The sequence below is a fragment of the Artibeus jamaicensis genome, unplaced genomic scaffold (assembly GCF_021234435.1).
Source record: "Artibeus jamaicensis isolate MK-2021 breed Jamaican fruit bat unplaced genomic scaffold, CSHL_Jam_final contig_1998, whole genome shotgun sequence".
In the NCBI taxonomy this organism is placed as follows: Eukaryota; Metazoa; Chordata; class Mammalia; order Chiroptera; family Phyllostomidae; genus Artibeus; species Artibeus jamaicensis.
The window spans coordinates 14,263,413-14,284,989 of NW_026521407.1; the positions used below are offsets into that span (position 1 = coordinate 14,263,413).

The 21,577-nt window shown below is 40.2% G+C and overlaps 1 protein-coding gene across 1 annotated transcript in view; it reads left to right on the forward strand.

Annotated features, from left to right (window-relative positions):
- Positions 1 to 19,952, forward strand: part of TLK2 (tousled like kinase 2) — a 111,004-nt gene extending 91,052 nt beyond the window's left edge. The window contains 7 exon segments of the mRNA XM_037163767.2: positions 1,152 to 1,243; positions 6,072 to 6,161; positions 9,659 to 9,828; positions 11,048 to 11,186; positions 15,000 to 15,111; positions 16,544 to 16,651; positions 18,860 to 19,952. Coding sequence (XP_037019662.2) covers positions 1,152 to 1,243; positions 6,072 to 6,161; positions 9,659 to 9,828; positions 11,048 to 11,186; positions 15,000 to 15,111; positions 16,544 to 16,651; positions 18,860 to 19,033 — 885 coding nt within the window. The 3' untranslated portion in view covers positions 19,034 to 19,952.
- The last annotated feature ends 1,625 nt before the right edge of the window (positions 19,953 to 21,577 follow it).

The following is a 21,577-nucleotide window of genomic DNA, read 5'->3' on the forward strand; positions in this document are numbered from 1 at the left end:
AAATAGAGTTTAAAAGTTTCCATTTCTGTGAAATAAGATACTTTGTTTGAATGGAGTGGTTTTTATATTTTAAAAAATACTGGTTTATATTCAGTGTAAATTTGAAGTTTCTTTTATAAGAAGCCATCTCTTGAATGCAGCACTTACCTGGAGGCAGCTTACATTTTAAAAGACCTATAGAGCAGCTATGACCGTTCGTGGACAGCGTGTCTGCGCCTGTGGCCTTTATGTGTTCACACATATGTGGAAACTAGCAGATGGGTGGTAAATAATGTTGGAACTGATGTACTAAATTTTTTTAAATCTTGACTTTAAAAACTAAGAGAAACTATTCTAAAGGAATTCCTCATAAATTCTTTTGTGTGGGAGAAATCATCTGTTGTATAAAAATGCTATTTTATCAGATGATTTACACCCAACATTATTCCCATGATAGAGGACCTAGCTGATGCTGGATTTGCCAACAGAGGTAGTCTTTGAGGAAAGCATGTCCCTTTGTTGGGACAGTGCCGGAGAAGTGGCTTGGTGAGACTACCTTCAGACACTGTTGGGACCAGAAACTGCTTTTTATTTACTCAGCCAGCATATAGGAGAGGGATTAAAGGCAGGGATTTAGTTTTGTTTCTGTTTTAATCAACACAGTGTGACAAATCACAGAGTTATTTTCTAAACAAATGTAGCAAAGAAGTGCATCCTGAGGGGTGATTTCTCAAGAAGGCAGTCTGTATCCCCAGCATTTCAAAAGTGGCAGGACTTGTCTTTGAAGCATGTCAAGTCCCAGTGTCAGGTGAGGGACAAGAGACAACCTAAGGGAGAAAAGTCTCAAATAGGGTAAATGATGTCCAGAAAGAGAATTATTTGGAAGTGGCTGTGAAGACATGGGCTGTCTTTCTGTTTGTGGTGCGTGCTTGGTTTTATTTCCTAAACCCCTTGGTGCCAGTGTGTCTGGAGACCTTTGTCTGATCACAAGTTTCAGGAAGACGGTTTCTACTCTAAAGCAAGTATGTGATGTGTTGTTTTCTGCTGCTGTTTTATTTAGTAATGCATTTTGGATTTTGAATATATTGACTTGTTAAATAGAAGCTTCAAATTAGTCACCTGTAATTCTTGTTAGCATTTATCTAGAATATAATTTATTCCTTTTTTTATAGGCATTTGACCTAACAGAACAAAGATATGTAGCTGTGAAAATTCACCAGTTAAATAAAAACTGGAGAGATGAAAAAAAGGAGAATTACCACAAGTAAGTGATACTAGATTGTCTGATTTGTCAAAATCTAGTAATTATAGCTTGAGTTTGAGCATTGTGTTAGGAGCTTTACATGCATTGTTGTTTCATTTAATCCTCATAACTGTCCTAAAAGAGTCAACTTTCCGTCTTACTATTGAGGAAATTGGTACTTAGAGAATTTGAGAAATAGCTAAGAAATGGCTGGGCTGGTATTTAAATCCAGATTTCCCTTAATCCAAAACCCATGCTCTTAACCTTTCCTTCCATTGGCTATAGTAAACAAAGCCTCAGAAATTGTTTTTTGCTTGTTTGTAGAAATCAGAGGAGGGTGTCTTTAGTGGTCTGTGGATCCTGGGAAGCACCTGGTGGGGCTTTCTAAGCTGCTGCAGTCATTTCTTTATGGAGGAGGCAGATAGTTGGTGAGGGGGCCTGGTATGTCTCAGTGGTACTTGTTTGACTTGTTCAGCTCCTCAGTGCTGTGCTCACCTCCCCTGGCACAGTTTGCCCTGTCTCAGGGTTCTTGGTCTTCAGTGTTCTTGGTCCTCCCCGAAAGGAGGAGATGGCCTCTTTTGATATGAAGAACCTACTTCCTTTCTCCAAAAGCAGTTTTGGTGGTTATCTTATAAATTGTTCTTTGGAAGGGAAAAAATAGTAGACTTTGAAGTAGACTTTTAGTTGATTTCTAAATCTCAAGGGGAAAATAAACATTTCTACATCATCAACCACTTCTTGGCACATGGACCAAGGCAACTTTTACTTTATACCTATTGGTCATCAGGGATCCAGCCACTCTTCCTGATCCATGCAGGTTAGCAGTGGCTCTCGGCCCTGGGGAACAGAGTGTGCGTTTGGTATTAAGAGAAATAGGGCGTAGCAGAGGTGGGAAAAGGGATATGTGGTTTATGCATGGCATCCTGCATGTGTACCTTACATGACAGGCAGCTGCAGTCCAGATGCTTCTGAGGCGCAGTTACGTTATTATAAGTACATTCCAGTCACTTGACGTGCAGGAGTAATGGCAGGCTGCAGTGAATGCCAGGAGCATTTCAGAGAAGGGAACCACATGTTGTTCTGACTAGTTATAAATGAGAAATGTCCCCATTACATTGAGACTTTCAGAGTGTCCCTGAGTGTTGGAACAGTATACGCTTCTCTTTAAAAATGCCCTCCAGCTATCCTTGGAGCTTGTGTAACTTGTGTATGCACTGACCACTCTAAATAGTTGACTCTATAAGGGATCAGCCTTGGTCGACCAAGACCAAGAGGTCAACCAAGACTATCTTCCAAAGAAGATAGTTCCTGTGCCAGGGTCTGTACACATTTTGCCTAGTCTCATTATCCAGCTTTTAGGCCGACCTTAAAGAAAACTCCAGTGGGTGTTCACACCCCAGTGTTTTGAACAGTGAGGTCTTGAAGCCAGAACTACACCTCCTTGACACATTGGGCGAGTCCTTGTGGATATGAATTGGTTGGCTTTCTCACATTTCTGTACCAGAGAGTCGGAAAGCAAGTGGAGGGGATTGTCTCGTGTTTCCGAGCTCTTTACCAACCCAGCTAAGGCTCTTGGTGGTGCCTTCCTACTCTATTTTCTCACTCGGGGTGGGAATCGGTGTGCCTGAGTATCTACCTCTGTGGGGCCATCTGGGTAGAGGCCATTTCCAAATTGACACTGGGGAGGGGGTGTGCAAAGTTGTTATGATATCCATTCATCCTTGTGGGGGAAATTTTTAAGCACTTCCACCTTTTATTTGAAAGATTTTTTTCTTGCTAAGTGATATGAAATCGTATTGATGAATTTTAGCCTTCAGATAATAATGAATTAGCAAAATGCTATTAACTTCTTTGACTTAAAGAGGTTTAAATTAAGCATATAACAGATTTTAGAGAGTGCTTTAAAAATTCAGTGTTGGTGATTGCTGGGGCAGGGGGTATAAGGGGACTAAATGGTAATGGAAAAATATAATACATGTGTTTTTAAAATTCAGTATTAAACTAAAAAGTAATATACTTTAGTGTTAAAACATTATAAATATGAAAATGCTACTCTAACTATGCGAAGTTAAGGTCTTTTGATTGCTTTTACTTTCATGTGGATGACTTTCTAGTCCCATCTGGAATCAAGATTTTTTTTTTAAAGAAGAGAAAGTCAAAAAAAATAAAAGGCTGTTGTTTTGTTTAGTTTTGAGTGCTGTTCTGTACTTTCTTTATTCTCCTCCTTACCCCACAAACAAAAAGTAAACTGATTATTTTACTTTTGTATTATTAAAGCATTAATAGGTATTACTAGGTTTCTTTGACTCTCCAAAATAATATATTACAAACTATACAGTAGGAAGATTTCATATAAAGCTTTCTGCAGAAGTAATTGTGTTTTATATACTCTCGTATGATACTCTTTTCTAATCTTCTAGGATAACATCATTTTGAAAGTCTTAAATATAGATTCTACTTGTAAGAAAGTCAAAGACGTTAACACTGGAGTGGATGAGTTTCTTCCAGATTCTCAGTGAAGTCTCTGTATTTACAGTGCGTTTTCTCCTTGGGTGCTAAGTGCACGTGTGAGGGCGTGGCAGGGCAGCTGCCTTGCCTGATGGAGCCTGAGAAGCTTGAGGGAGTGCTCTCAGTGATGCACAGCAGATTCCCCGAGTCGGGGAGAAGTTTGAATGATACTTCCTTTCATTCTTAATTTGTGCTTCCTTTAGTTTTCTGTTTTCTGTAACTTAACAGAGAAATTGATCTCTATTCTGAAATGCACAAAATCAAATGTTAAAGCAAGAGTGCAGGAAACTGTGGGTTTTAGCGTGCTAGAGCGAAAAATGACTTGAAAGTTATCTATTTATTTAGTTCATAGGTTTCTAAACTTGTTTTTTTAAAGCAGCATCACCTTTATTTTACCAAATGAAATGTGAAAAAAGATAAACGTGGAGCTACTTTGGTGGAATGTGGTGGGAGTTGGGTTGGGCCAAAGCTGCCTTTCTTTGCTTAGCATTTCCATAGGGGCTCCAGAGGCGAGGATCTCCAGTGTGAGCCCCCTTTAAAACTGCCAATCCAGTACAGTGATGGTAAAGCCCAGGGAGGTGGGCTCACAAAGCCCAGATTCGAAGCCAGATTTCTTGGTCCCAGTGTAGCATGGGTTTTTGATACTACTCTAGATGTGGCAAGACTTGCTTTTCAGAAAGACATAAAAATGATGAAATGAAGCATCAGAAGAAGCAGAAATTGCCAGAAGTGGCACCTTGAAAAATAAGCCTAGTCACCTCTGACTGGTGTGGCTCAGTGGATTGAGCACAGGCCTGTGAACCAAAGGATCACCAGTTTGACTCCCACTCAGGGCACATGCCTGGATTGTGGACCAGGTCCCCAGTGGGGGGCATGTGAGAGGCAACCACACATTGATGTTTCTTCCCTCTCTCTCTCTTTTCCTTCCCTGTCTGTAGAAATAAATAAAATCTTTACAAAAATAAGCCTAGTCAAATAAAGTTTCTATTGGGGAAAATACATTTAATTGCTTTTTGATTTCTCTCCCCCTTCCCAATTGTTTTCTTAGCTTTTTGTTAGTTGAGTACTTTTCTGTATATTTTTGATATGCTAAAATACACCCATTTCAGAGAACTCTTCTTCTTTTAGCTTTATTTTACCATGCTATGGAAAGTTTTTTTTTTTAATGACTTTTGCCTTATAACAGAATGTCGCAAACTAAATGGTGCTAGGTTACGTGAAATATAATCATTTCCTATTGCTCTTTGTAAATAAGAACTAAATACTTCTAAAATTATTGATAATTATATTGTATAAATATGTACTATTATTTTAAAATTTAGTATATGACTGTCCTAATATATAGTACACTTCTGTTCCTAATTTTATTAAATGCTTCTAAATTGGACAAGTACTAAAAAAAATTGTAACATTCTCACATTTTCTTAGAAGAAAATAAAGGTGATAGCCCTTTAAATAAATTCTTTTTGTAAGGAGTAAGAGTTAGAAACAAATACAAGTCCTGGGATATCTCAGCTGGCTAAAGCATTATCCTGATGCGCCCAGGGTGCAAGTTTGATTCCCAGTCAGGGCACATATACGAATCAATGAATTAATGCATAAATGAGTGGAACAACAAAACACTCTCTCTCTAAAAATCAATAATTAAAAAAATAAAATAAATACAATTCACTGCTAATTGCCCTATATAACCAGTAATCCTTTTACCCAAGGAATTTATATGCTAATTAATGTCCTTGATGTAACACCTGGATATAAACATAGATATGAATGATCACCTTTATTAGTTAATTGGGAGCTGTCTTTATAATTTTTAAAGCTCTAATATTTGACTATAAATATAAAAGAGGGGAGATTGTCTCAGAGTGAACTGGAAAAGGATAAAATTTATTCATTTAACTAATATTTGAACACCTACTATTTTCTCAACAGCTTGCTAGATACTAGTAGAGAATATAGGTTGAAAAAAAATAAGGGACCCTGGCTGGTGTGGCTCAGTGGATTGAGCGCTAGACTGCAAAACAGAGGGTCGCTGGTTCGATTCCCAATCAGGGCACATGCCTGGGTTGCAGGTCAGGCTCCCCGATGTGGGGAGCGCAAGAGACAACCACACGTTGATGTTTCCCTGTCTTTCTCCTTCCCTTCCCCTCTGTCTGAAAATGAATGAAATCTTAAAAAAAAAAAAAGAAAGAAAGAAAGATAAGGGAACCAGATGGATCTGAATGGAAGGAGTGAAATGAGTAGGTGGAAACAACAGAGAAATACGAGAATATGTAGGAGTATCCTTGATGGGTTCTAAAAGGCCAGAATACGAGATGTTAATTTTCCATTTTGTTTACAGGCATGCATGTAGGGAATACCGGATTCACAAAGAACTGGATCATCCCAGAATAGTTAAGTTGTACGATTACTTTTCACTGGACACTGACTCGTAAGTGCTGTACCACTTCAGCTTAGTAATTAATTAATACTAGTCGTGTGTTGACTACTCATGGGATAACATTTATGTCTGGATCCAGGAAAAACTCTTTGAGGGAACCAAATATATATATTTATGGGCAAATAATCATATGTAAATTCAGAACTGGGCCGGCAAGTCATCTCTTGGCCACAGAGTGGGTGCATTTAGTGCTGATAAATGTTTAACTTTCAGCTTGTGGGTAGAGGAGTGGGACTGATTTGTGGTATTTGCTGATTTCTGTGGTATAAATAACTCTCAACACATCCAATTTCAGTCTATCAATTAAAAATATAAAACAGCTCTACTGAGATATAACTTATATACCATAGTTTGCATTTTTAAAGCAGTGATTTTCAACCTTTTTTTAAATCTCGTGGCATACATAAAGTAATTATTAAAATTCTGTGGAACATCAAAAAATATATTTTTGTGCTTATCTGACAAGAAAATTTATATATCATTTTGATTCATACTGGACAGCTGTTGTTGTGTTGGCTGTTGTCATTTTTTTATTTGACAAAGGGGAAAGAGGTCAGTGCCCCCGACTATATAGTCATCAGGTATGGCATGTTTTAAAAATCCTTGTGGCACACTGGTTGAAAATCGCTGTATTAAAGTATACAGTCAATTCTGTGGTTTTTAGTGTATTCAGAGATATGCACTACCATCTTCAGAGTCCATTTTAGAACCTTCTTAGCCCCTTGGAAAGAAATTCCATACCTTTTGCTGTCGTCTTCCTGTTTCTCCACCTTCTACCCTCAGCCCTACGCAGCCACTAATCCACTTCTTGTCTCTGTAGTTATTATTCTAGACTTTCATATGAATGGATCATACATATGTAGACTTTTGTCATTTAGCATGATGTTTTTTCAAGATTTATCTTTGTCATAGCGTGTATTAGAACTTCTTTTATCATCAGATATATTTCATTGTATGGAGATAACACTTTTTGTTTATCCATTCATTCTGTGAATGGCTTAATAACCAGCTCACAACATTTCTGAAAATTTAACTATCAACTGTCAGAATCTGGTACAGATTGGTGCCAGCATACCACTTCCATGTACCAGTGAGTGTGGACCGTTTAATAGAGTCTCTGCCCCACCCTGGCAACTGGTGAACACTGACAGGACTTTTAAGGAGGTACCAGAGATGTGATTTTATCATGGAATGAGAATGAATATGGCATAAATTCATGAAGGCATTGCCCAGTGCTCCATGTTGAAATACAGGTTCATAGGCTTATAGGATGTTGGAATGGGAAAGGACCTCTGTCCAGCCTTCTTATTTTGTAGGTACAGATTTGAGGACCAGAAATTATAATACTTAGGTATTGTTGTATTTAATTACCAGGTATAGATAAGCTCTGCCACTTCCAGGTGTATGCAGGAGTTGAGAAATATTTCAACATTTGGAAACATTTTCTCTGTAGGAGTCTGAACCGAGTCAGGAGAACTGAACTGGGTCTGGTGTGCAGGTGTTCCTCCTAGCCTCCCTGTGTAATTCCAGGAGTTTTGGCCTGTTTCATGTAGCAGCTGTCACAGAGATTGCTACACAGAGAACCAGCCCATATTTTAAAATGACCCCAAAAGGAGATCATAATTACCTTTGGGAACATGAACTATCATTCATCCACCCTGGGATTTCTCTTTTACAGTAGAGTGGCCATTGAATCAGGCATAGCCATGTGTGTGGCATGGAGTGGGGTTCAGAAAAATACCTAGGTGTAGAGAGCATGTCTCCCCAGGTGACTTACTTGTTTTGCTTGAAGTAAATTCCTTGAACACTAGGTAGCACCCGTCCACCCCAATGTAATTATGAAAACTACTTTAAAGGTGAATATAATGATTTAGATTATCTGTTCTTTTGAATTATATACATACTTTTAACTAACCTGAGAAATTGAGTTCATTCTGTGCTATGAACACAGAGCACAGAATGAGTTTTTGTTCTTGATTTTTGTTCTTCCTGTTGTATGTATGATGAGTTTTCATCAACACTGTCAGATCATCATTTTAGAAAGTTCTCTGTGAGTTGTTTGAGTATGAAAAGTGAGATTTTATTTTCAGCTTGCATTTGGGTCAAAGAATAGATTCATTTAGCACAAGAATCTGTATCTCAGATTTTGGTGTCTCAGATCAGAGAATCTGTAAATTCAGACATTCTCAAATAGGGTGCTAGCACACGTGAGTGTGTTTCATAAGCATCATAAAGCTGTTGTCAGTTAGGGACTCTGTGGGACCGTGTCTGTCCACATCTCACTGAAGTTCATTTGGAAGGTCTCATTGCCTAGAGGCCCATAGTGCTAGTCCTGAGTTTGTTTGCTCCCAGGTCTGCTCCTCATCCTCCTCTTCTGCACCTTAGGTGAATTGGCCCTTGCAGGCTGTGTTTACCAGGCTCCTGTGTCAGTTCCTGTTCAGTTAGATTCAGTCAGTGGGGAGACAGATGTCATGGGTGGAGAGGACACACCCCCTTCACTGCGGTTCCAGCTGCCCTTGGTGACCTCTCGGTTCTGGTTGCACCATCTCCTCCCTCTGGCCCTCTGGCCCTGGGGTGCAAATGACTTCCTGCTCTAGATGATCTCTGGGTTGTCTCACTGGCCGGTTGTCTTCTCAGATCTTTCATCGTCTGTGTGTTCAGTTCCCTGAATTAAAGCCTGTGTTTGAAATACTCAAATGCTTTTTATTTCCTGGTTAGACTCTGGATGATAACACCTATGTTGTCACAGCTTTGAATAGTTTAAAAAGTGTTCATCTTTCAGAAATACTCAAATGCTTCAGTTTCTAACTGCCTTGGAAGATAGACACATGACCCTTAATGGCAGGAATGGTAATGCAGTTTTAAATCTGGGTCTGTTTAATGTATTGATATAAGTGAAGAAAGAAAAGCCATACTATGTAACTACACATTTGTTAGAACCATAGATACTGTAATTTAAAAAGCCCTTTTATTCCTTGTGCTTAGCAAAGAGAAACTGTAGTACAGTATTGTGTCAAACTGCCAGGAGGCATGGTATGCAACTAGTTTTGGGGGCCTAGGCAAATTGAGATTTTTCCCTCACTGTCAGTGCTCAAGAGTCATAGAAAATGTTTGTAGTGAGAACTGTGTACTTGATCACAGTATGCTTGTTTAGAAATGGAACATGGCATGGATATGTAAAGGAGACCCTTCCAAAAAGGTACCCACCCTAAATACAGCTGGGTACACAGCTGGGGTGTGCCACGCATTGGCTTCAGCACAATGGATTCCAGTGTGGGGGGTGTGGAAGCCCTTCATCAAGAGAGTAAGCCGTTTTCTTCCTGTGCCCACTGAAGTAGCTGAGACTGAATAAAGAATAGAAGAGTATTTTAGGTAACAAAGAAAGGAGTGAGAAGCTAATTACCTGAAGTTTTCACTGGGGCTGATTTAGTTAGTCTTAATCTGCTTGCTCTTGTCTCATGGTCAAATGTTGGTTTATTTGTCTTTAGGTTTTGTACGGTATTAGAATACTGTGAGGGGAATGATCTGGACTTCTACCTGAAACAGCACAAATTAATGTCGGAGAAAGAGGCTCGATCCATTATCATGCAGATTGTGAATGCTTTAAAGTACTTAAATGAAATAAAACCTCCCATCATACACTATGACCTCAAACCAGGTATGTCTAACTTTGAAGAGACAATATTGGTGGCTTTTCGTTGGTCTCATAAGTGACTTTTAATTTTATAAAGTGAGAGAATTTGGCAGGAGCCAAGAAGGCCTAAAGCCATCTGACTTTAGATTGCTTGAGTAGGTGTGGGAACGAAACAGCCCTGGCCACCAGTGGTGGGTTGGGAGGGCGGGTTGTATTAAATGCTCTGGAGAAACAATGCCCCGTGTTTAGAGCCAGGACAACTCATGATGTCAGTCCGATTAAGAAAGGACTGTTCTGGCAGGCTCCACTCTGTTTTCCCCATTACTCACACTGCATAGCAGTTCCTCCACTCCAGATCTCTTTGATAAGTGCTCAAAAATTGACGACTTAGTTTGCACATATATCTCCTGTTTTATCAAATTCCACGCAGAGTTTTCCATCTTTTTGTCTGGTTACTATCTAACTTGGATAGTCATCAGGAAAAAGTAGAGGGCAGTTGGACTTCGTACCTCTTAATTTTCAATGATGCACGTGTGGCGTTCCCTGTGGACTGCTGTAACCTGCTCAGTGTTGGTGTGAGGAAGGTGGTTCCCATGTACCCCCTGGTGTGGCACAGTTGTTAAGTTTGCTTTCCTGTTCTGGTAGCTGCATATTAACTTTTGCTATTCAGTACTCTTCACTGTTCTAATACAGTTCACATGACTAAAAAAAGTCCATGTCAGTGAAGTGATTTAATTAAAAAAGATGGCCATTGTGTGATTGGATTTTCCATCACTGAATTTAACACATTTTCCTGCCTTAGGAGCTGTAGGTGGCACTGTGGTACTACCTTTGATTCCCTTGTAAGTTTTCTTTGATTTTTTTCCTCCCAAAACTAATGTTCTAAACACAGTGAGTGGTTTTAGAGAGCCTTACTGAAAGTTGAGATGAACCTTTCCCACCATTTCTGACCAACTGTACAAGTGCTATTTAACTTTGGCAAGTTATAATTATTTCCACTGCTCATAGTGGTGGTTTTGGCACATTAAGCAGGTGGTTCTTGGAAAATAGAAGGTTGCAGCCAGACACTGAGGACTCTTCCCCCAACATTTAGAGCCCAGTTTATTTTATTCTTGGGATTTAAGATGTTTGGTATCACATGCAGGAGTTTATGAGTTCAGTTGTCTCCTCTTGTCTGTTATTACCTTGGATTTTTCTCTTAATAAAAGTCTCTTTTTATTCATGAAGATTTTTATCTTTTTAGGTAATATTCTTTTAGTAAATGGTACAGCATGTGGAGAGATAAAAATTACAGATTTTGGTCTTTCCAAGATCATGGATGATGATAGCTACAATTCAGTGGATGGCATGGAGCTAACATCACAAGGTGCTGGTACTTATTGGTAGGTATCTGGGAGCTCTGCCAGGTTGGCTGATGGAGATGTGGCTGTGCCATATTGAAGCATTGAGTGATTAATAGTTAATACCTGCATCCTATCTGTTTGACTCATATTAATGTCCTAATTTTTCTTTTTCTTGAAAACCGTTTAGAGAGTGAGATTATGTGTGGTCAGGTGTTTGAGTTATGTGTTTCCTCCGTAGATTTGGCCCCACTGAGTAGGTAGAGAATGAGGTTGCTCAACTGTATGTAAAGAATGGCCCTAAATTCTTCTCAGTTCAAATGCAGGCCTCATTCTTTGTGGGTTAATGGGGAGAGGGATATGTTTCTAGGGTTGCCCGAGGATGATGGATTCTCAAGAACTAAGGACTTCTGAAGATCAGGATGTAAAAAACAGCCCTTGAAATCTAAGTGGGGAAAAGTCTACAGTTTGCCAAGAAATGTATCCCTCTTCCTCAGCCATATTCTAAAAGGTTCACATTTCTTCTCATCTGTCATCACATATCTGTCCTCAACCGCCCAGCCCAGCTTGCTCTGTCTGCCTCTTCCGTGACCTATCCCACTTATGCCTAGTATGACTAGTATGACTTCTGACAGTGTGGACCATAAAAGGTTCCTACAGCACAGGCATTCACAATAACTTTGTGATCATACCTGTATTAACAGAGTGGCCTTTTCACATCTGTGGTAGTAACACAAAGCCACATACTGGAATGTGTGATTCTGAACATGAAAGCTTCCAGTAGCAGCACAAGTGTTGGGTGACCCGTTCCTTTGAGTAACACATGCTATTATACCCCAGGACCAGTTGGCCAGGTCATTTATGTGTGAGACCGGAGAATAGTGATGGTCTGTCTAGAAAGGAAGGTGTTGCTCTGAAGCAGAGAAGTACAGGGGTGTCTTTCCCAGCACATAGGGTCAGTCCTGTTCTCATCAGTCTGATCATATGTAAGTTACATATATCAAAGAACGAACCAAATCCTGCTGAAAGCAAAATTTCTAGTTTATCTTGCTCCTCATTGTTTGTGGAGACGGTGCTTATAATGAAAGTCAGTCACTAAATTAAAACTTGAGATGCTAGGTTTAAAATAGAAGCTGCATTTACAGTGTTTATTCACTATGGAGGTTATTGTGGATTAGTGTTCTGTCACTAAATGATACAAAAATACCTGCTGTTGGAAATTCTGGAAGCACATCTTATACTTCTGCTATATAAATTCCCTGGAACTTGGATTGGAACTATTCGTTTGATAGCTTGTTCTTTTGAAAAGGTGAAGCCTTTTCACGTTTCATTAGTTTTCTCATTGGTACCTATTGCTATATTTGCTAAGCTATAAAAATTCAGTGGTTGGAATTTAAATAAAATTTATACAGTGTTTGGGATTAGCTTCAAATCCACCTGTCTGGGTTGAAGTAGAGAGGGATGTGTCTGACTGAGGGCTCACTGAGTGTTGATAGGTGCTGCAGCTAGATTATGATTACTTGGGGGTCCATTTTACTGTTCTTTCTACTTTAGGTTATATTGAAGTTATTTTCATAGTGAAAAGTAAGGTAAAGAGGGGCTACCGAGAAGATGAAATTTTATGGGTTTCTACAAAGGTTTAAGAAATCTTCATATCAGTAGAAACATTGACATAATCACCCTTAATATAGTGTCCTCTTATGATGTCCCAAAAAGATGCCAGTAGACAGGAGGACATAATTCTAAGTGAATGTATGTGGTATTTGGTTGTTCCAGAATTATTCTACATTGATACTACTTTTAAGTAAGTGACTTGTATGTAGATGAGGCCTTGAAACTCAAAATTTTTCTCTGTGAGGATTTTATTGTCATGGAATATGCAACTATGTTCGCTTTTTTTAAAATTAGTGTAGTGTCCTAAAACTCATTTACTCCCCCCTCCCAAAGTCCTTGATAGGGAATTAAAATGCTTGTTATTTTTAGTATTTGGGTGAAGAAGTGGTATATTTCTTCATTTACAAGTAGACTAGAGAGTGATTTGCCAGACTTCTATTAATTGGCAATGTCTTTTGCATTCTAAATATTTGCCCAGATTGTTATTCTGCATATGGACAAGTTCAACACTTCCATTCTTTCCTTCCGCCACCACAAAAAAGTTACAGATACATTAAAACGATCATTTTAGAGTCAATATTCTGTTTGTTATATATCCAATATAATAATTGATATATAAATGCTGAAGAATCAAGAACTATAAAAACTAGGGTTTAGGGAGGTTTTAGCAGCATTTGGAAGAGCTACTTTTAAGATAAATTATTTTCCCTATGGTTCTTTGTCATTTTCCCCTTTGTGAGTTCTGTGTCGATATGTTCATTTCTAAATGTGTGTTGTGGCTAAAAGTTTTCATCGTGAAATAGTAATCTAAGTCAGTGGTCTTAATCATCCAAAAATGTCTGTTAAAAATAATAAATATATGCCCTGGCTGGTGTAGCTCAGTGGATTGAGTGCGGGCCTGTGAACCAGAGGATCACGGTTTGATTCCCAGTCAGGGCACATACCTGGGTTGCAGGCCAGTTCCCAGCAGGGGATGCATGAAAGGCAACCACACATTGATATTTCTCTCCCTATCTCCTTCCTTTCCCCTCTAAAGATAAATAAATAAAATCTTTTAAAAAATAAATAAATAATAATAAATATAAAAGAAGAACATCAAACTAAACTTCTTTTAAATAAATGGCTGGCATGTCTCCACACCATCCCCCTTTCTTGTATCTCTTCTTTCTTGGAGAGTGAATAAAAACTTCACTCTCTTTAAAAAAAAAAACAACGAAGAAAGCTCATCATCTGAACATTTTTTGCCTCAACTCTGTGGTCCCCTTCAAGCATAAGTTTAGGTTTTTATATCAGAAACACAGCAGTGTCTAAAATAAAGAGTTTTTCCTAGAATTGATTTTGCCAGCATGGGATCTGCAGATATCGTTGTGTTACCCTACAGAATTCTGCCTTCCAGCTGTGCCGTAGCTGAGTCTCCAGGCAATGAGTGGAAGCTTATTTGTTTGGTTTCCTAAATGTGAAAAGGCACTTACCTTCCATACCATACAGTTTGGTGTGGTTGACTGTCCACCTAGTCTTTTCAGAGGCCAGGGGTGGATGGGGAGGGAAGGAATTCAGATGGTGATTGAGTTGTGCTATCTACTAGTTTGTTTAGCTTTTTCTGTACTATTAGTCTTCCTTAGTAAGCCCCTGATCACCCTTAAAGTGGGAAATGTAAAATATCCTTTGGTAATATGGACTTTAATGTCATCACTGATTATATATTGTAGTGATTTTTCAGTCCGGATTACCAAAAAAAAAGCTACAGACAGCCATTCCCCTCAAAGATTTCTGCTTGGTCCTGAAATCATTGGGATTTTTAAAATAGTTATTTTACAACATCTTCAGCTAAAGTGGGACTGACACCACTGTGGTTATATTTTAATGTTTGTTGATGCAGCTGTCATAAAAGGGGATGCATATCTTTTAGGCTCAGTCCCTCTTTCAAACTTGTTGAATGGCACTCGTGTTAGGCACGACCCTTGCAAGGGAGGCTGGGGTGGGTGAAGTAGGACCTAAAGAGAACAGTTAACCTCTCTCAGTGAATTGAGAAATGTATTCAGTATTTTAAGTCTTTTTAGGACATTACTTTCTCCTTATTTTAGTATGTCTTTTCACTGACTTTCTCCAGTTAGGTCTAAGTTGCTTTCTCAGCAGTTAAAATTCAGATATTTTCATCTCCAACAAGGTTGTCTTTGCCTCTACATGTCTTAGTGTTGTGCAGTCATTTTTCTAAAAACTCTCATTGCCTTTTTGTCCTAGGTATTTACCACCAGAGTGTTTTGTGGTTGGGAAAGAACCACCAAAGATCTCAAATAAAGTTGATGTCTGGTCAGTGGGTGTGATCTTCTACCAGTGTCTTTATGGAAGGAAGGTAAGGAGGGAGGCCTTGGGAGGCCTTTCTTGGGTGGTGTGCATGCAGAGAGGAGCATGGTGTTGATATTCTCTTGGAGTTAATCATTGCATTAAACAAAATGAAATCTTGAATGTTGTGGTTTGAACAAAGTACAGACTTATTAATAATAGCTTCATGTGTAAGCAGAAATTTTCTACCCTGGAGCACATAATGAATTCTGCTGGGCTGTGGAAAACATGCATTTTTTGCTGTTTTCAATTAGATCCAGGATATGTTTTGATTCTAATAATATGTTATAGGAAATTATGTGAAATAGTTTATTAAAGTCTACAATCTTCACAGGAGCCATTCTTAAGGGTCTTCAAACTTGAATCTTGAACTATCTGTAGGACTCTTTATTCCCAACCACTCCATTAGTCAAATTTGTTATTAATAAAAGCATGCTTTATATTTCTGTACTGGGAGGTGGTATCAAGAAAGTATTGATAGTCACCTCTGGTCAAATGATATATCATTAGAACAAGCAAAAACCTAGGTAGTAAAGTTCACCTTCTGAATTCTCGCATTTGGTGAGCATTATAATACCTTTTAGTGTGCATATTAGGATCCTGCTGTTGTGTTTTACATGTCCTGGTGCTCCCCTCAGGCTGTGTATACGAGCAATTTGGGAGTTCTGCAACTTTCTTGGACTCTTAATATTTTTATTACAATCCCCAGACCCAGCTCTTAATTCAGATTTCAATTCCCCATTATCTTCCCCTTGTTTCCTTTGTTTCTTCTCTATTCTGGGGAAGCCACGCAGAACTGAGGGGGAAAAATTGTTATTTTTCCTCTGATAATGTTGGAAGTGTTGCTGGGAGTGGTGGCTGAGGTCAGTTTGGAACAGTCATTTGTGATCTCTCAGTGGAAACGCTGTAGAGATGACACTAGGACTGAACTTAATTTTTTTAGAGTTTGTTAGAAAACGGCAGTTTGCGGCACAGATGAAGCCATTTGGCAACCCCAGGCCGCCCCACCCCCGCTCTGGCCTGATCCCTTCTACTCTTTCACTTTTCCGTCTCTTTATCTGTGTCTTGGGTCTGCCAGTGGCACACATGTGTATTGCTTAAGCCCACAGGCATCAAGGAGGGCAAAAGAGGTTGCTGGTTCCTTTTCTGAGTCTTTATTTATTTATTTTTCTGCCGTAAGCAAAGTGTAGCACAGGTGTGATATTGCAGGTGATGCTCCGGCTCCGGCTCTGCCCTAGCCTAGATGTCGGACTCTGAGAAAGTCACTTCAGCTCTGAGATTTTTGCACCCTTTGTCTATAAAATGAGATAATTCAAGATTATCTCTGAAGTTCCTTATAGCAATTCTCATTAAGATATCTTCCTTTCTGGGGTTTTGAATTATTCTTTTTTTGCTTTAACCAGAGGTCCACCGTTTTTTGTTTATTTTTGTTTTTGTGGTAGCCTTTTGGCCATAACCAGTCCCAGCAAGACATTCTACAAGAAAATACTATTCTTAAAGCTACTGAAGTGCAGTTTCCGCCAAAGCCAGTAGTAACACCTGAAGCAAAGGTAAGTTCTGACCATTGGCCAGCAGAAATGACTACTTTGCTTTTTGTATTATTTCTCTGGGTAGTAGTGGATAGATTACTCTACAAAATTCAGGAGTCATTAAAACATCTTCCTCCTTCTAAATGTGTTCTCCAGCTCTTACCCTCCTCTCCTCCCATAACAAATATTTATTGAGTGCCGATTAAACAATAGGTAGTGGAGAAGGAACTGTGAATATATGACAGTGAACTATACAGACAAGGTCCCTCCCTGTCCTTAAGGAGTTTACCTTCCACTAGGTAAGACAAGCAATAACTAAAAATGGATACAATTTAGATGTTGATAAACGTTATGAAGAAAGTAAATCAGAGGAAGGGGGTGGAGCAGTGGGAACCCCTTTTCCCTTGTTTGATGGCTTGATCAGGGAAGGCCTTCATGATAAAGTGGGGTTTTGAGCAGTACTGAATGATGTGGAGGTGGGGGCCATCTATAGATTTGGGAGAAGAATGTTCTGAGCAGAGAAAAGTGAATAAAGTTCAGATGGGAGTGTGGGCTTAGCAGGTCCATGGAGCGGGCAGAGTGGAGGGGAGACTGGTAGGAGATACAGTAGGACGGATTGTAAACCGATGGGAAGCAGTGGAAGGTTTCAATCGTGGCAGCTGTGTGATCTGATTGCTTTTGCAAAAGCCTATATTGGCAGCTGTGTTGAGAGAAAATCTAAGGTAAAAGTTTATTTGACTGGTATCCAACCCAAGAAAATCTGTTTAACTCCATCCAGTTCCAGATACCTCTCCAAGAAAGGTTTATTTTTAAAGGCTAAGGATCAGGCCCTGGATATAGGTAGCTCAGTTGGTTAGTGTGTTTTCCCAATATGCCAAGGTTGTGGCTTGATCCCGGTCAGGGCACATGCAGGAGCCAACCAGTAAATGTGTAAATAAGTGGAACAACAATTCGATGTCTCTGTCTGTCTCTCTCTAAAAATCAATACATACAAATTTAAAAAAAACACACAATTAAAAATAATAATGGCCAAGGATCATTATGTTCATTCCTGTGAATTTGTTTTTATCTTCCAAATGCTTTAATCAAGCAACAACCTCTAGGTGTCTACTATTTTGAAAAACCAGGATTGGTGTTATACGTTTGTGTTTTATTAATTAAACATGAAAGTAGAAAATCATTATTTCATGTTTTAGATGTTTTTTAAATAGACTTTATTTTTTAGAACAGTTTTAGATTCACAACAAATTCAAACAGATCGAGTTTTCATATACTCCTTGGCACTCTGCCCACGTGCCCCGACACCCTGCTCCCCCACACAGACAGCCTGCTCTGTGCCAGCCTCTCGTCCCAGCGCGGTGCGTTTGTTCCAGTCCCGAACCTCCACAGAGGTGCCGTTACCACACTCATGTAAAGTGTGGACTTGGGGCGATATTTTAGAATTTTAAAAATTTATGTCTTTTGATAAATATATAAATAAATGTATATTTATATAAACGTTTATATAGACTTTGATTAACTAGAACTGTCTGGTGAGAAAAGACAGATCATCTGTTTAAGGGCCTATACAATAAGTGTTGTAGAAACAGACTACATAAGCCCTTCATACCTAGTGCCAAAGAGACCTTAGTGTTGGCAGTAAATTAGGGTTTTGAATCAAACCCCACTCACAGGATGTTTTTATGTCTCTTGGGGAGACAAGACCTGTTCGGGTTTTCCTTTACTAGGTATGCGTCTGCACATTAGCTTAATGGTCTTTCAGGGAATATGGAGATACACATGGACAACATTTACCGATCTGTGACACACTGTAGTGTTAGTCAGTGTCAGTCTCCTCACCCTGCATGTGGAAATGGTTTGTCATTAACAATTCCCACTTCCTCAGGAAGTTCGTGTTAGGCCATGGCTTGTAGATGCAGGATCGTGACTTTAGGCTGTGCCCATGTAAACCAGCCAAGACTAAAAAGGTTTTTTGTGCTGGTCTCCTTTGTGGGCAGAAGTATTTAGAGGTCATGCCCATTTCCCCTCAGGAGTGGCTCAGTTGCCTCTGTCTGGGAAGGAGTCAGTGACCGCAGGCAGGTACTGCTGCCAGTGCGTGTCCTTCCCTGGTCTCCAGGTCTGCCTGGCCAGTCCAGGAAGGGCCCTGGCAGCTGCTGGGGAGCCTCAGGTTTCCTTCTGGGGGCACCGGGATTATCTGCTTCAAGCTTCTTCAAGAAACTTTCCTTTCAGGCATTTATTCGACGATGCTTGGCCTACCGAAAGGAGGACCGCATCGATGTCCAGCAGCTGGCCTGTGACCCCTACTTGCTGCCTCACATCCGAAAGTCGGTCTCCACGAGTAGCCCTGCTGGAGCTGCTATTGCGTCAACCTCTGGGGCGTCCAATAACAGTTCTTCGAATTGAGACCCACTCCTAGGCCACAAACTGTTCAACACACACAGAGTGGACAAATGGCATTCAGCAGCGGGTTTGGAACATAGCGAATCCGAATGGATCTCATGAAACCTGTACCAGGTGCTTTTATTTTCTTGCTTTTTTTCCCATCCATAGAGCATGACAGCATCGATTCTCATTGAGGAGAAACCTTGGGCACCTCTGGCCAGGCCTCATAGGAAAAGGCCCCGCCCAAGGTTCCGGCGTCAACGGCCACTGTGTGTGGCTGCTCTGAGTGAGGAAAAAATTAAAAAGAAAAACTGGTTCCATGTACTGTGAACTTGAAAACATGCAGACTCAGGGGGGTCCCTGATGCAGTGCTTCAGATGAAGAATGTGGACTTGAAAATACAGACTGGGCTAGTCCAGTGTCTGTCTATATTTAAACTTGTTTTTTCTTTTAATAAAGTTTAGGTAACATCTCCTGAAAAGCTTGCAGCACAAAGGCTCAGCTGGGGATGGTGTTTGACTTCGGAGGAAAAAAGTTGCTATTGCCCGTTAAAGGCACTAGAGTTAGTGTTTTATCCCTAAATAATTTCAATTTTTAAAAACATGGAGCTTCCCTCCCCCCTTTTTTATTTTTGAAGAATACATTTGGTCATAAAGTGAAACCCGTATTAGCAAGTACGTGGCACTGTTCATTCCAATCAGATGCAGCTTTCTCCTCCGTCTGGTCTCCTGTGTGCAATTGCTTCCCTCATCTCAGTAGGGGATGGAGTGGGGACACCGAGATGCGAGGGGTTTTGCCATTGGACAAAGAATGAGGTTAGAAGACTGCAGCTTCGGTCTCTCTAAGTTTTCAACTATTTCTTCACAATCTGAACACTTGACGGTTGTCCCTTTTAATTTATTTGAAGTGCTATTTTTTTAAATAAAGGTTCATCTGTCCATTCAGTCCTCTTGGATTCTCTGAATGTAGTAACTGTTAAAACTGATCCAAAGATAGGCAGAAAAATGGGCCGGGGAGCCGAATGCCCCAGGGATCAGGAGTCCCTACCACGGTCTCTGTGTGCTTGCTCAGTGGTGTACATTTCTTGTTAACCGCGATGTTAAAACTTGATCAGCACATAAGCTTTCCTCTGTTAGATCTTTTGGCAGGAAATAACCTCCAACCCTCTAAATTTTGTGGGTGTGTGCTGGTGTGTGTCTGTGTGTGCATGTGCACACGTACTGTGTCTCACTCACTTTAATAGAGTCTAAGTGGAGTTAAAACATGATCTCAAGGGAAAGTGGTATTTCAAATATGAACTTTTTCGGAAACTTTTTTTTTAATATGGCTGTTTCTGAGATGTGTGATCAACTGAAGATGGAGGTGAAATGGGAGCTGCGCGGCCCCACCGTGCCCCTGAAACAGCAGAGCACTCAGCAGTGGAGAGAGGAGGCCGGAGCCCGAACATGTGGTAGCCAGCTTGGAATGTCACTGACACATGTGGCAAGAGGGAGCAGCCAGAAACACTTAAAGATGCAGCACTCAGGCGTGCGAGTTCCCTGGGGCGTGGAGTCGGGAAAGGCAGAGAGCCCTCAACTCACTCATGGCTCTAGCGTTTCTTTTATGTGTGATAAATGCCACTTTGTTTGTTTTGTGAACCTGCCCCTCCCCTGTACCAGGCGACCTGAAGGGAAACCGGAGTGGCCCACGTTGCAGGGGTTTGTGGGGAGGGATGGTCTTGTGGAACTCCGAATGGAAGGAATCGGCCCTGGGGCCCTCGGTGCCTCTGACTTTCCAAAGCTGTTTTATCATGATATATACACAGGTGCACGCACGCACACATGCATGTGCACACATGATTGTGTGTGTGATACCTTTTTTAACCATTACAATCAAGCTGCTAAGCAAAGAGTACCCAGGGGATCTCAGGTTGAGCACAATGCTGAAAGGAGGGTATCTGCACAGGAAGAGATAGACGGTGTTGAGACCAGATTCCAACTTACCCAAAATAAGAAGCTCTATTGTTTTTTTTCCTCCTTCTCTTTCAATAATGTTGTAAAAGGAATTTTAACTTGTTTAACAGTTGGGAAGATGCTGAGTCTTTAAGCCTTCCCTCTAACTTCCTCCCCCCCGTGGGTAAGTGAAGTTATAGGGCTTTGTTTGTTGACTTAACCTTTTCCACCCTTGTCCTGAAGAAGGGATGCCCTCTCTCTTTGCTGTCATTGGGCCTGGGGCCTGTTTGGAGTTGCCTGGGCTCAGCTGAGTCTGGGCAAGGCCCCTTTCCACTGCATGGACCAACCCCAGAGAGCGTGCAGAATGTTGCCCTTCACTAGACTCTTCAGCCAGCCAGTAGTGGGGTTCTTCCACAATACATTTTGTTAATATGGGTTTCACTTTTCCCAAGGATACTCCCTCATTGCCATGATGTTGATTTACTTTAAACAATGATTTTTAAAATGTGTATTAATTTGTAATTAAATCCAGCCAGACTGTTTTGGCCTTTCCCAATCTGGGGGGTGGAGAGGATATTAAAATAAGTTTTAAGAAGTGAATTTCCCAGCCTCTTGATTTTACTCCAGCTCACAC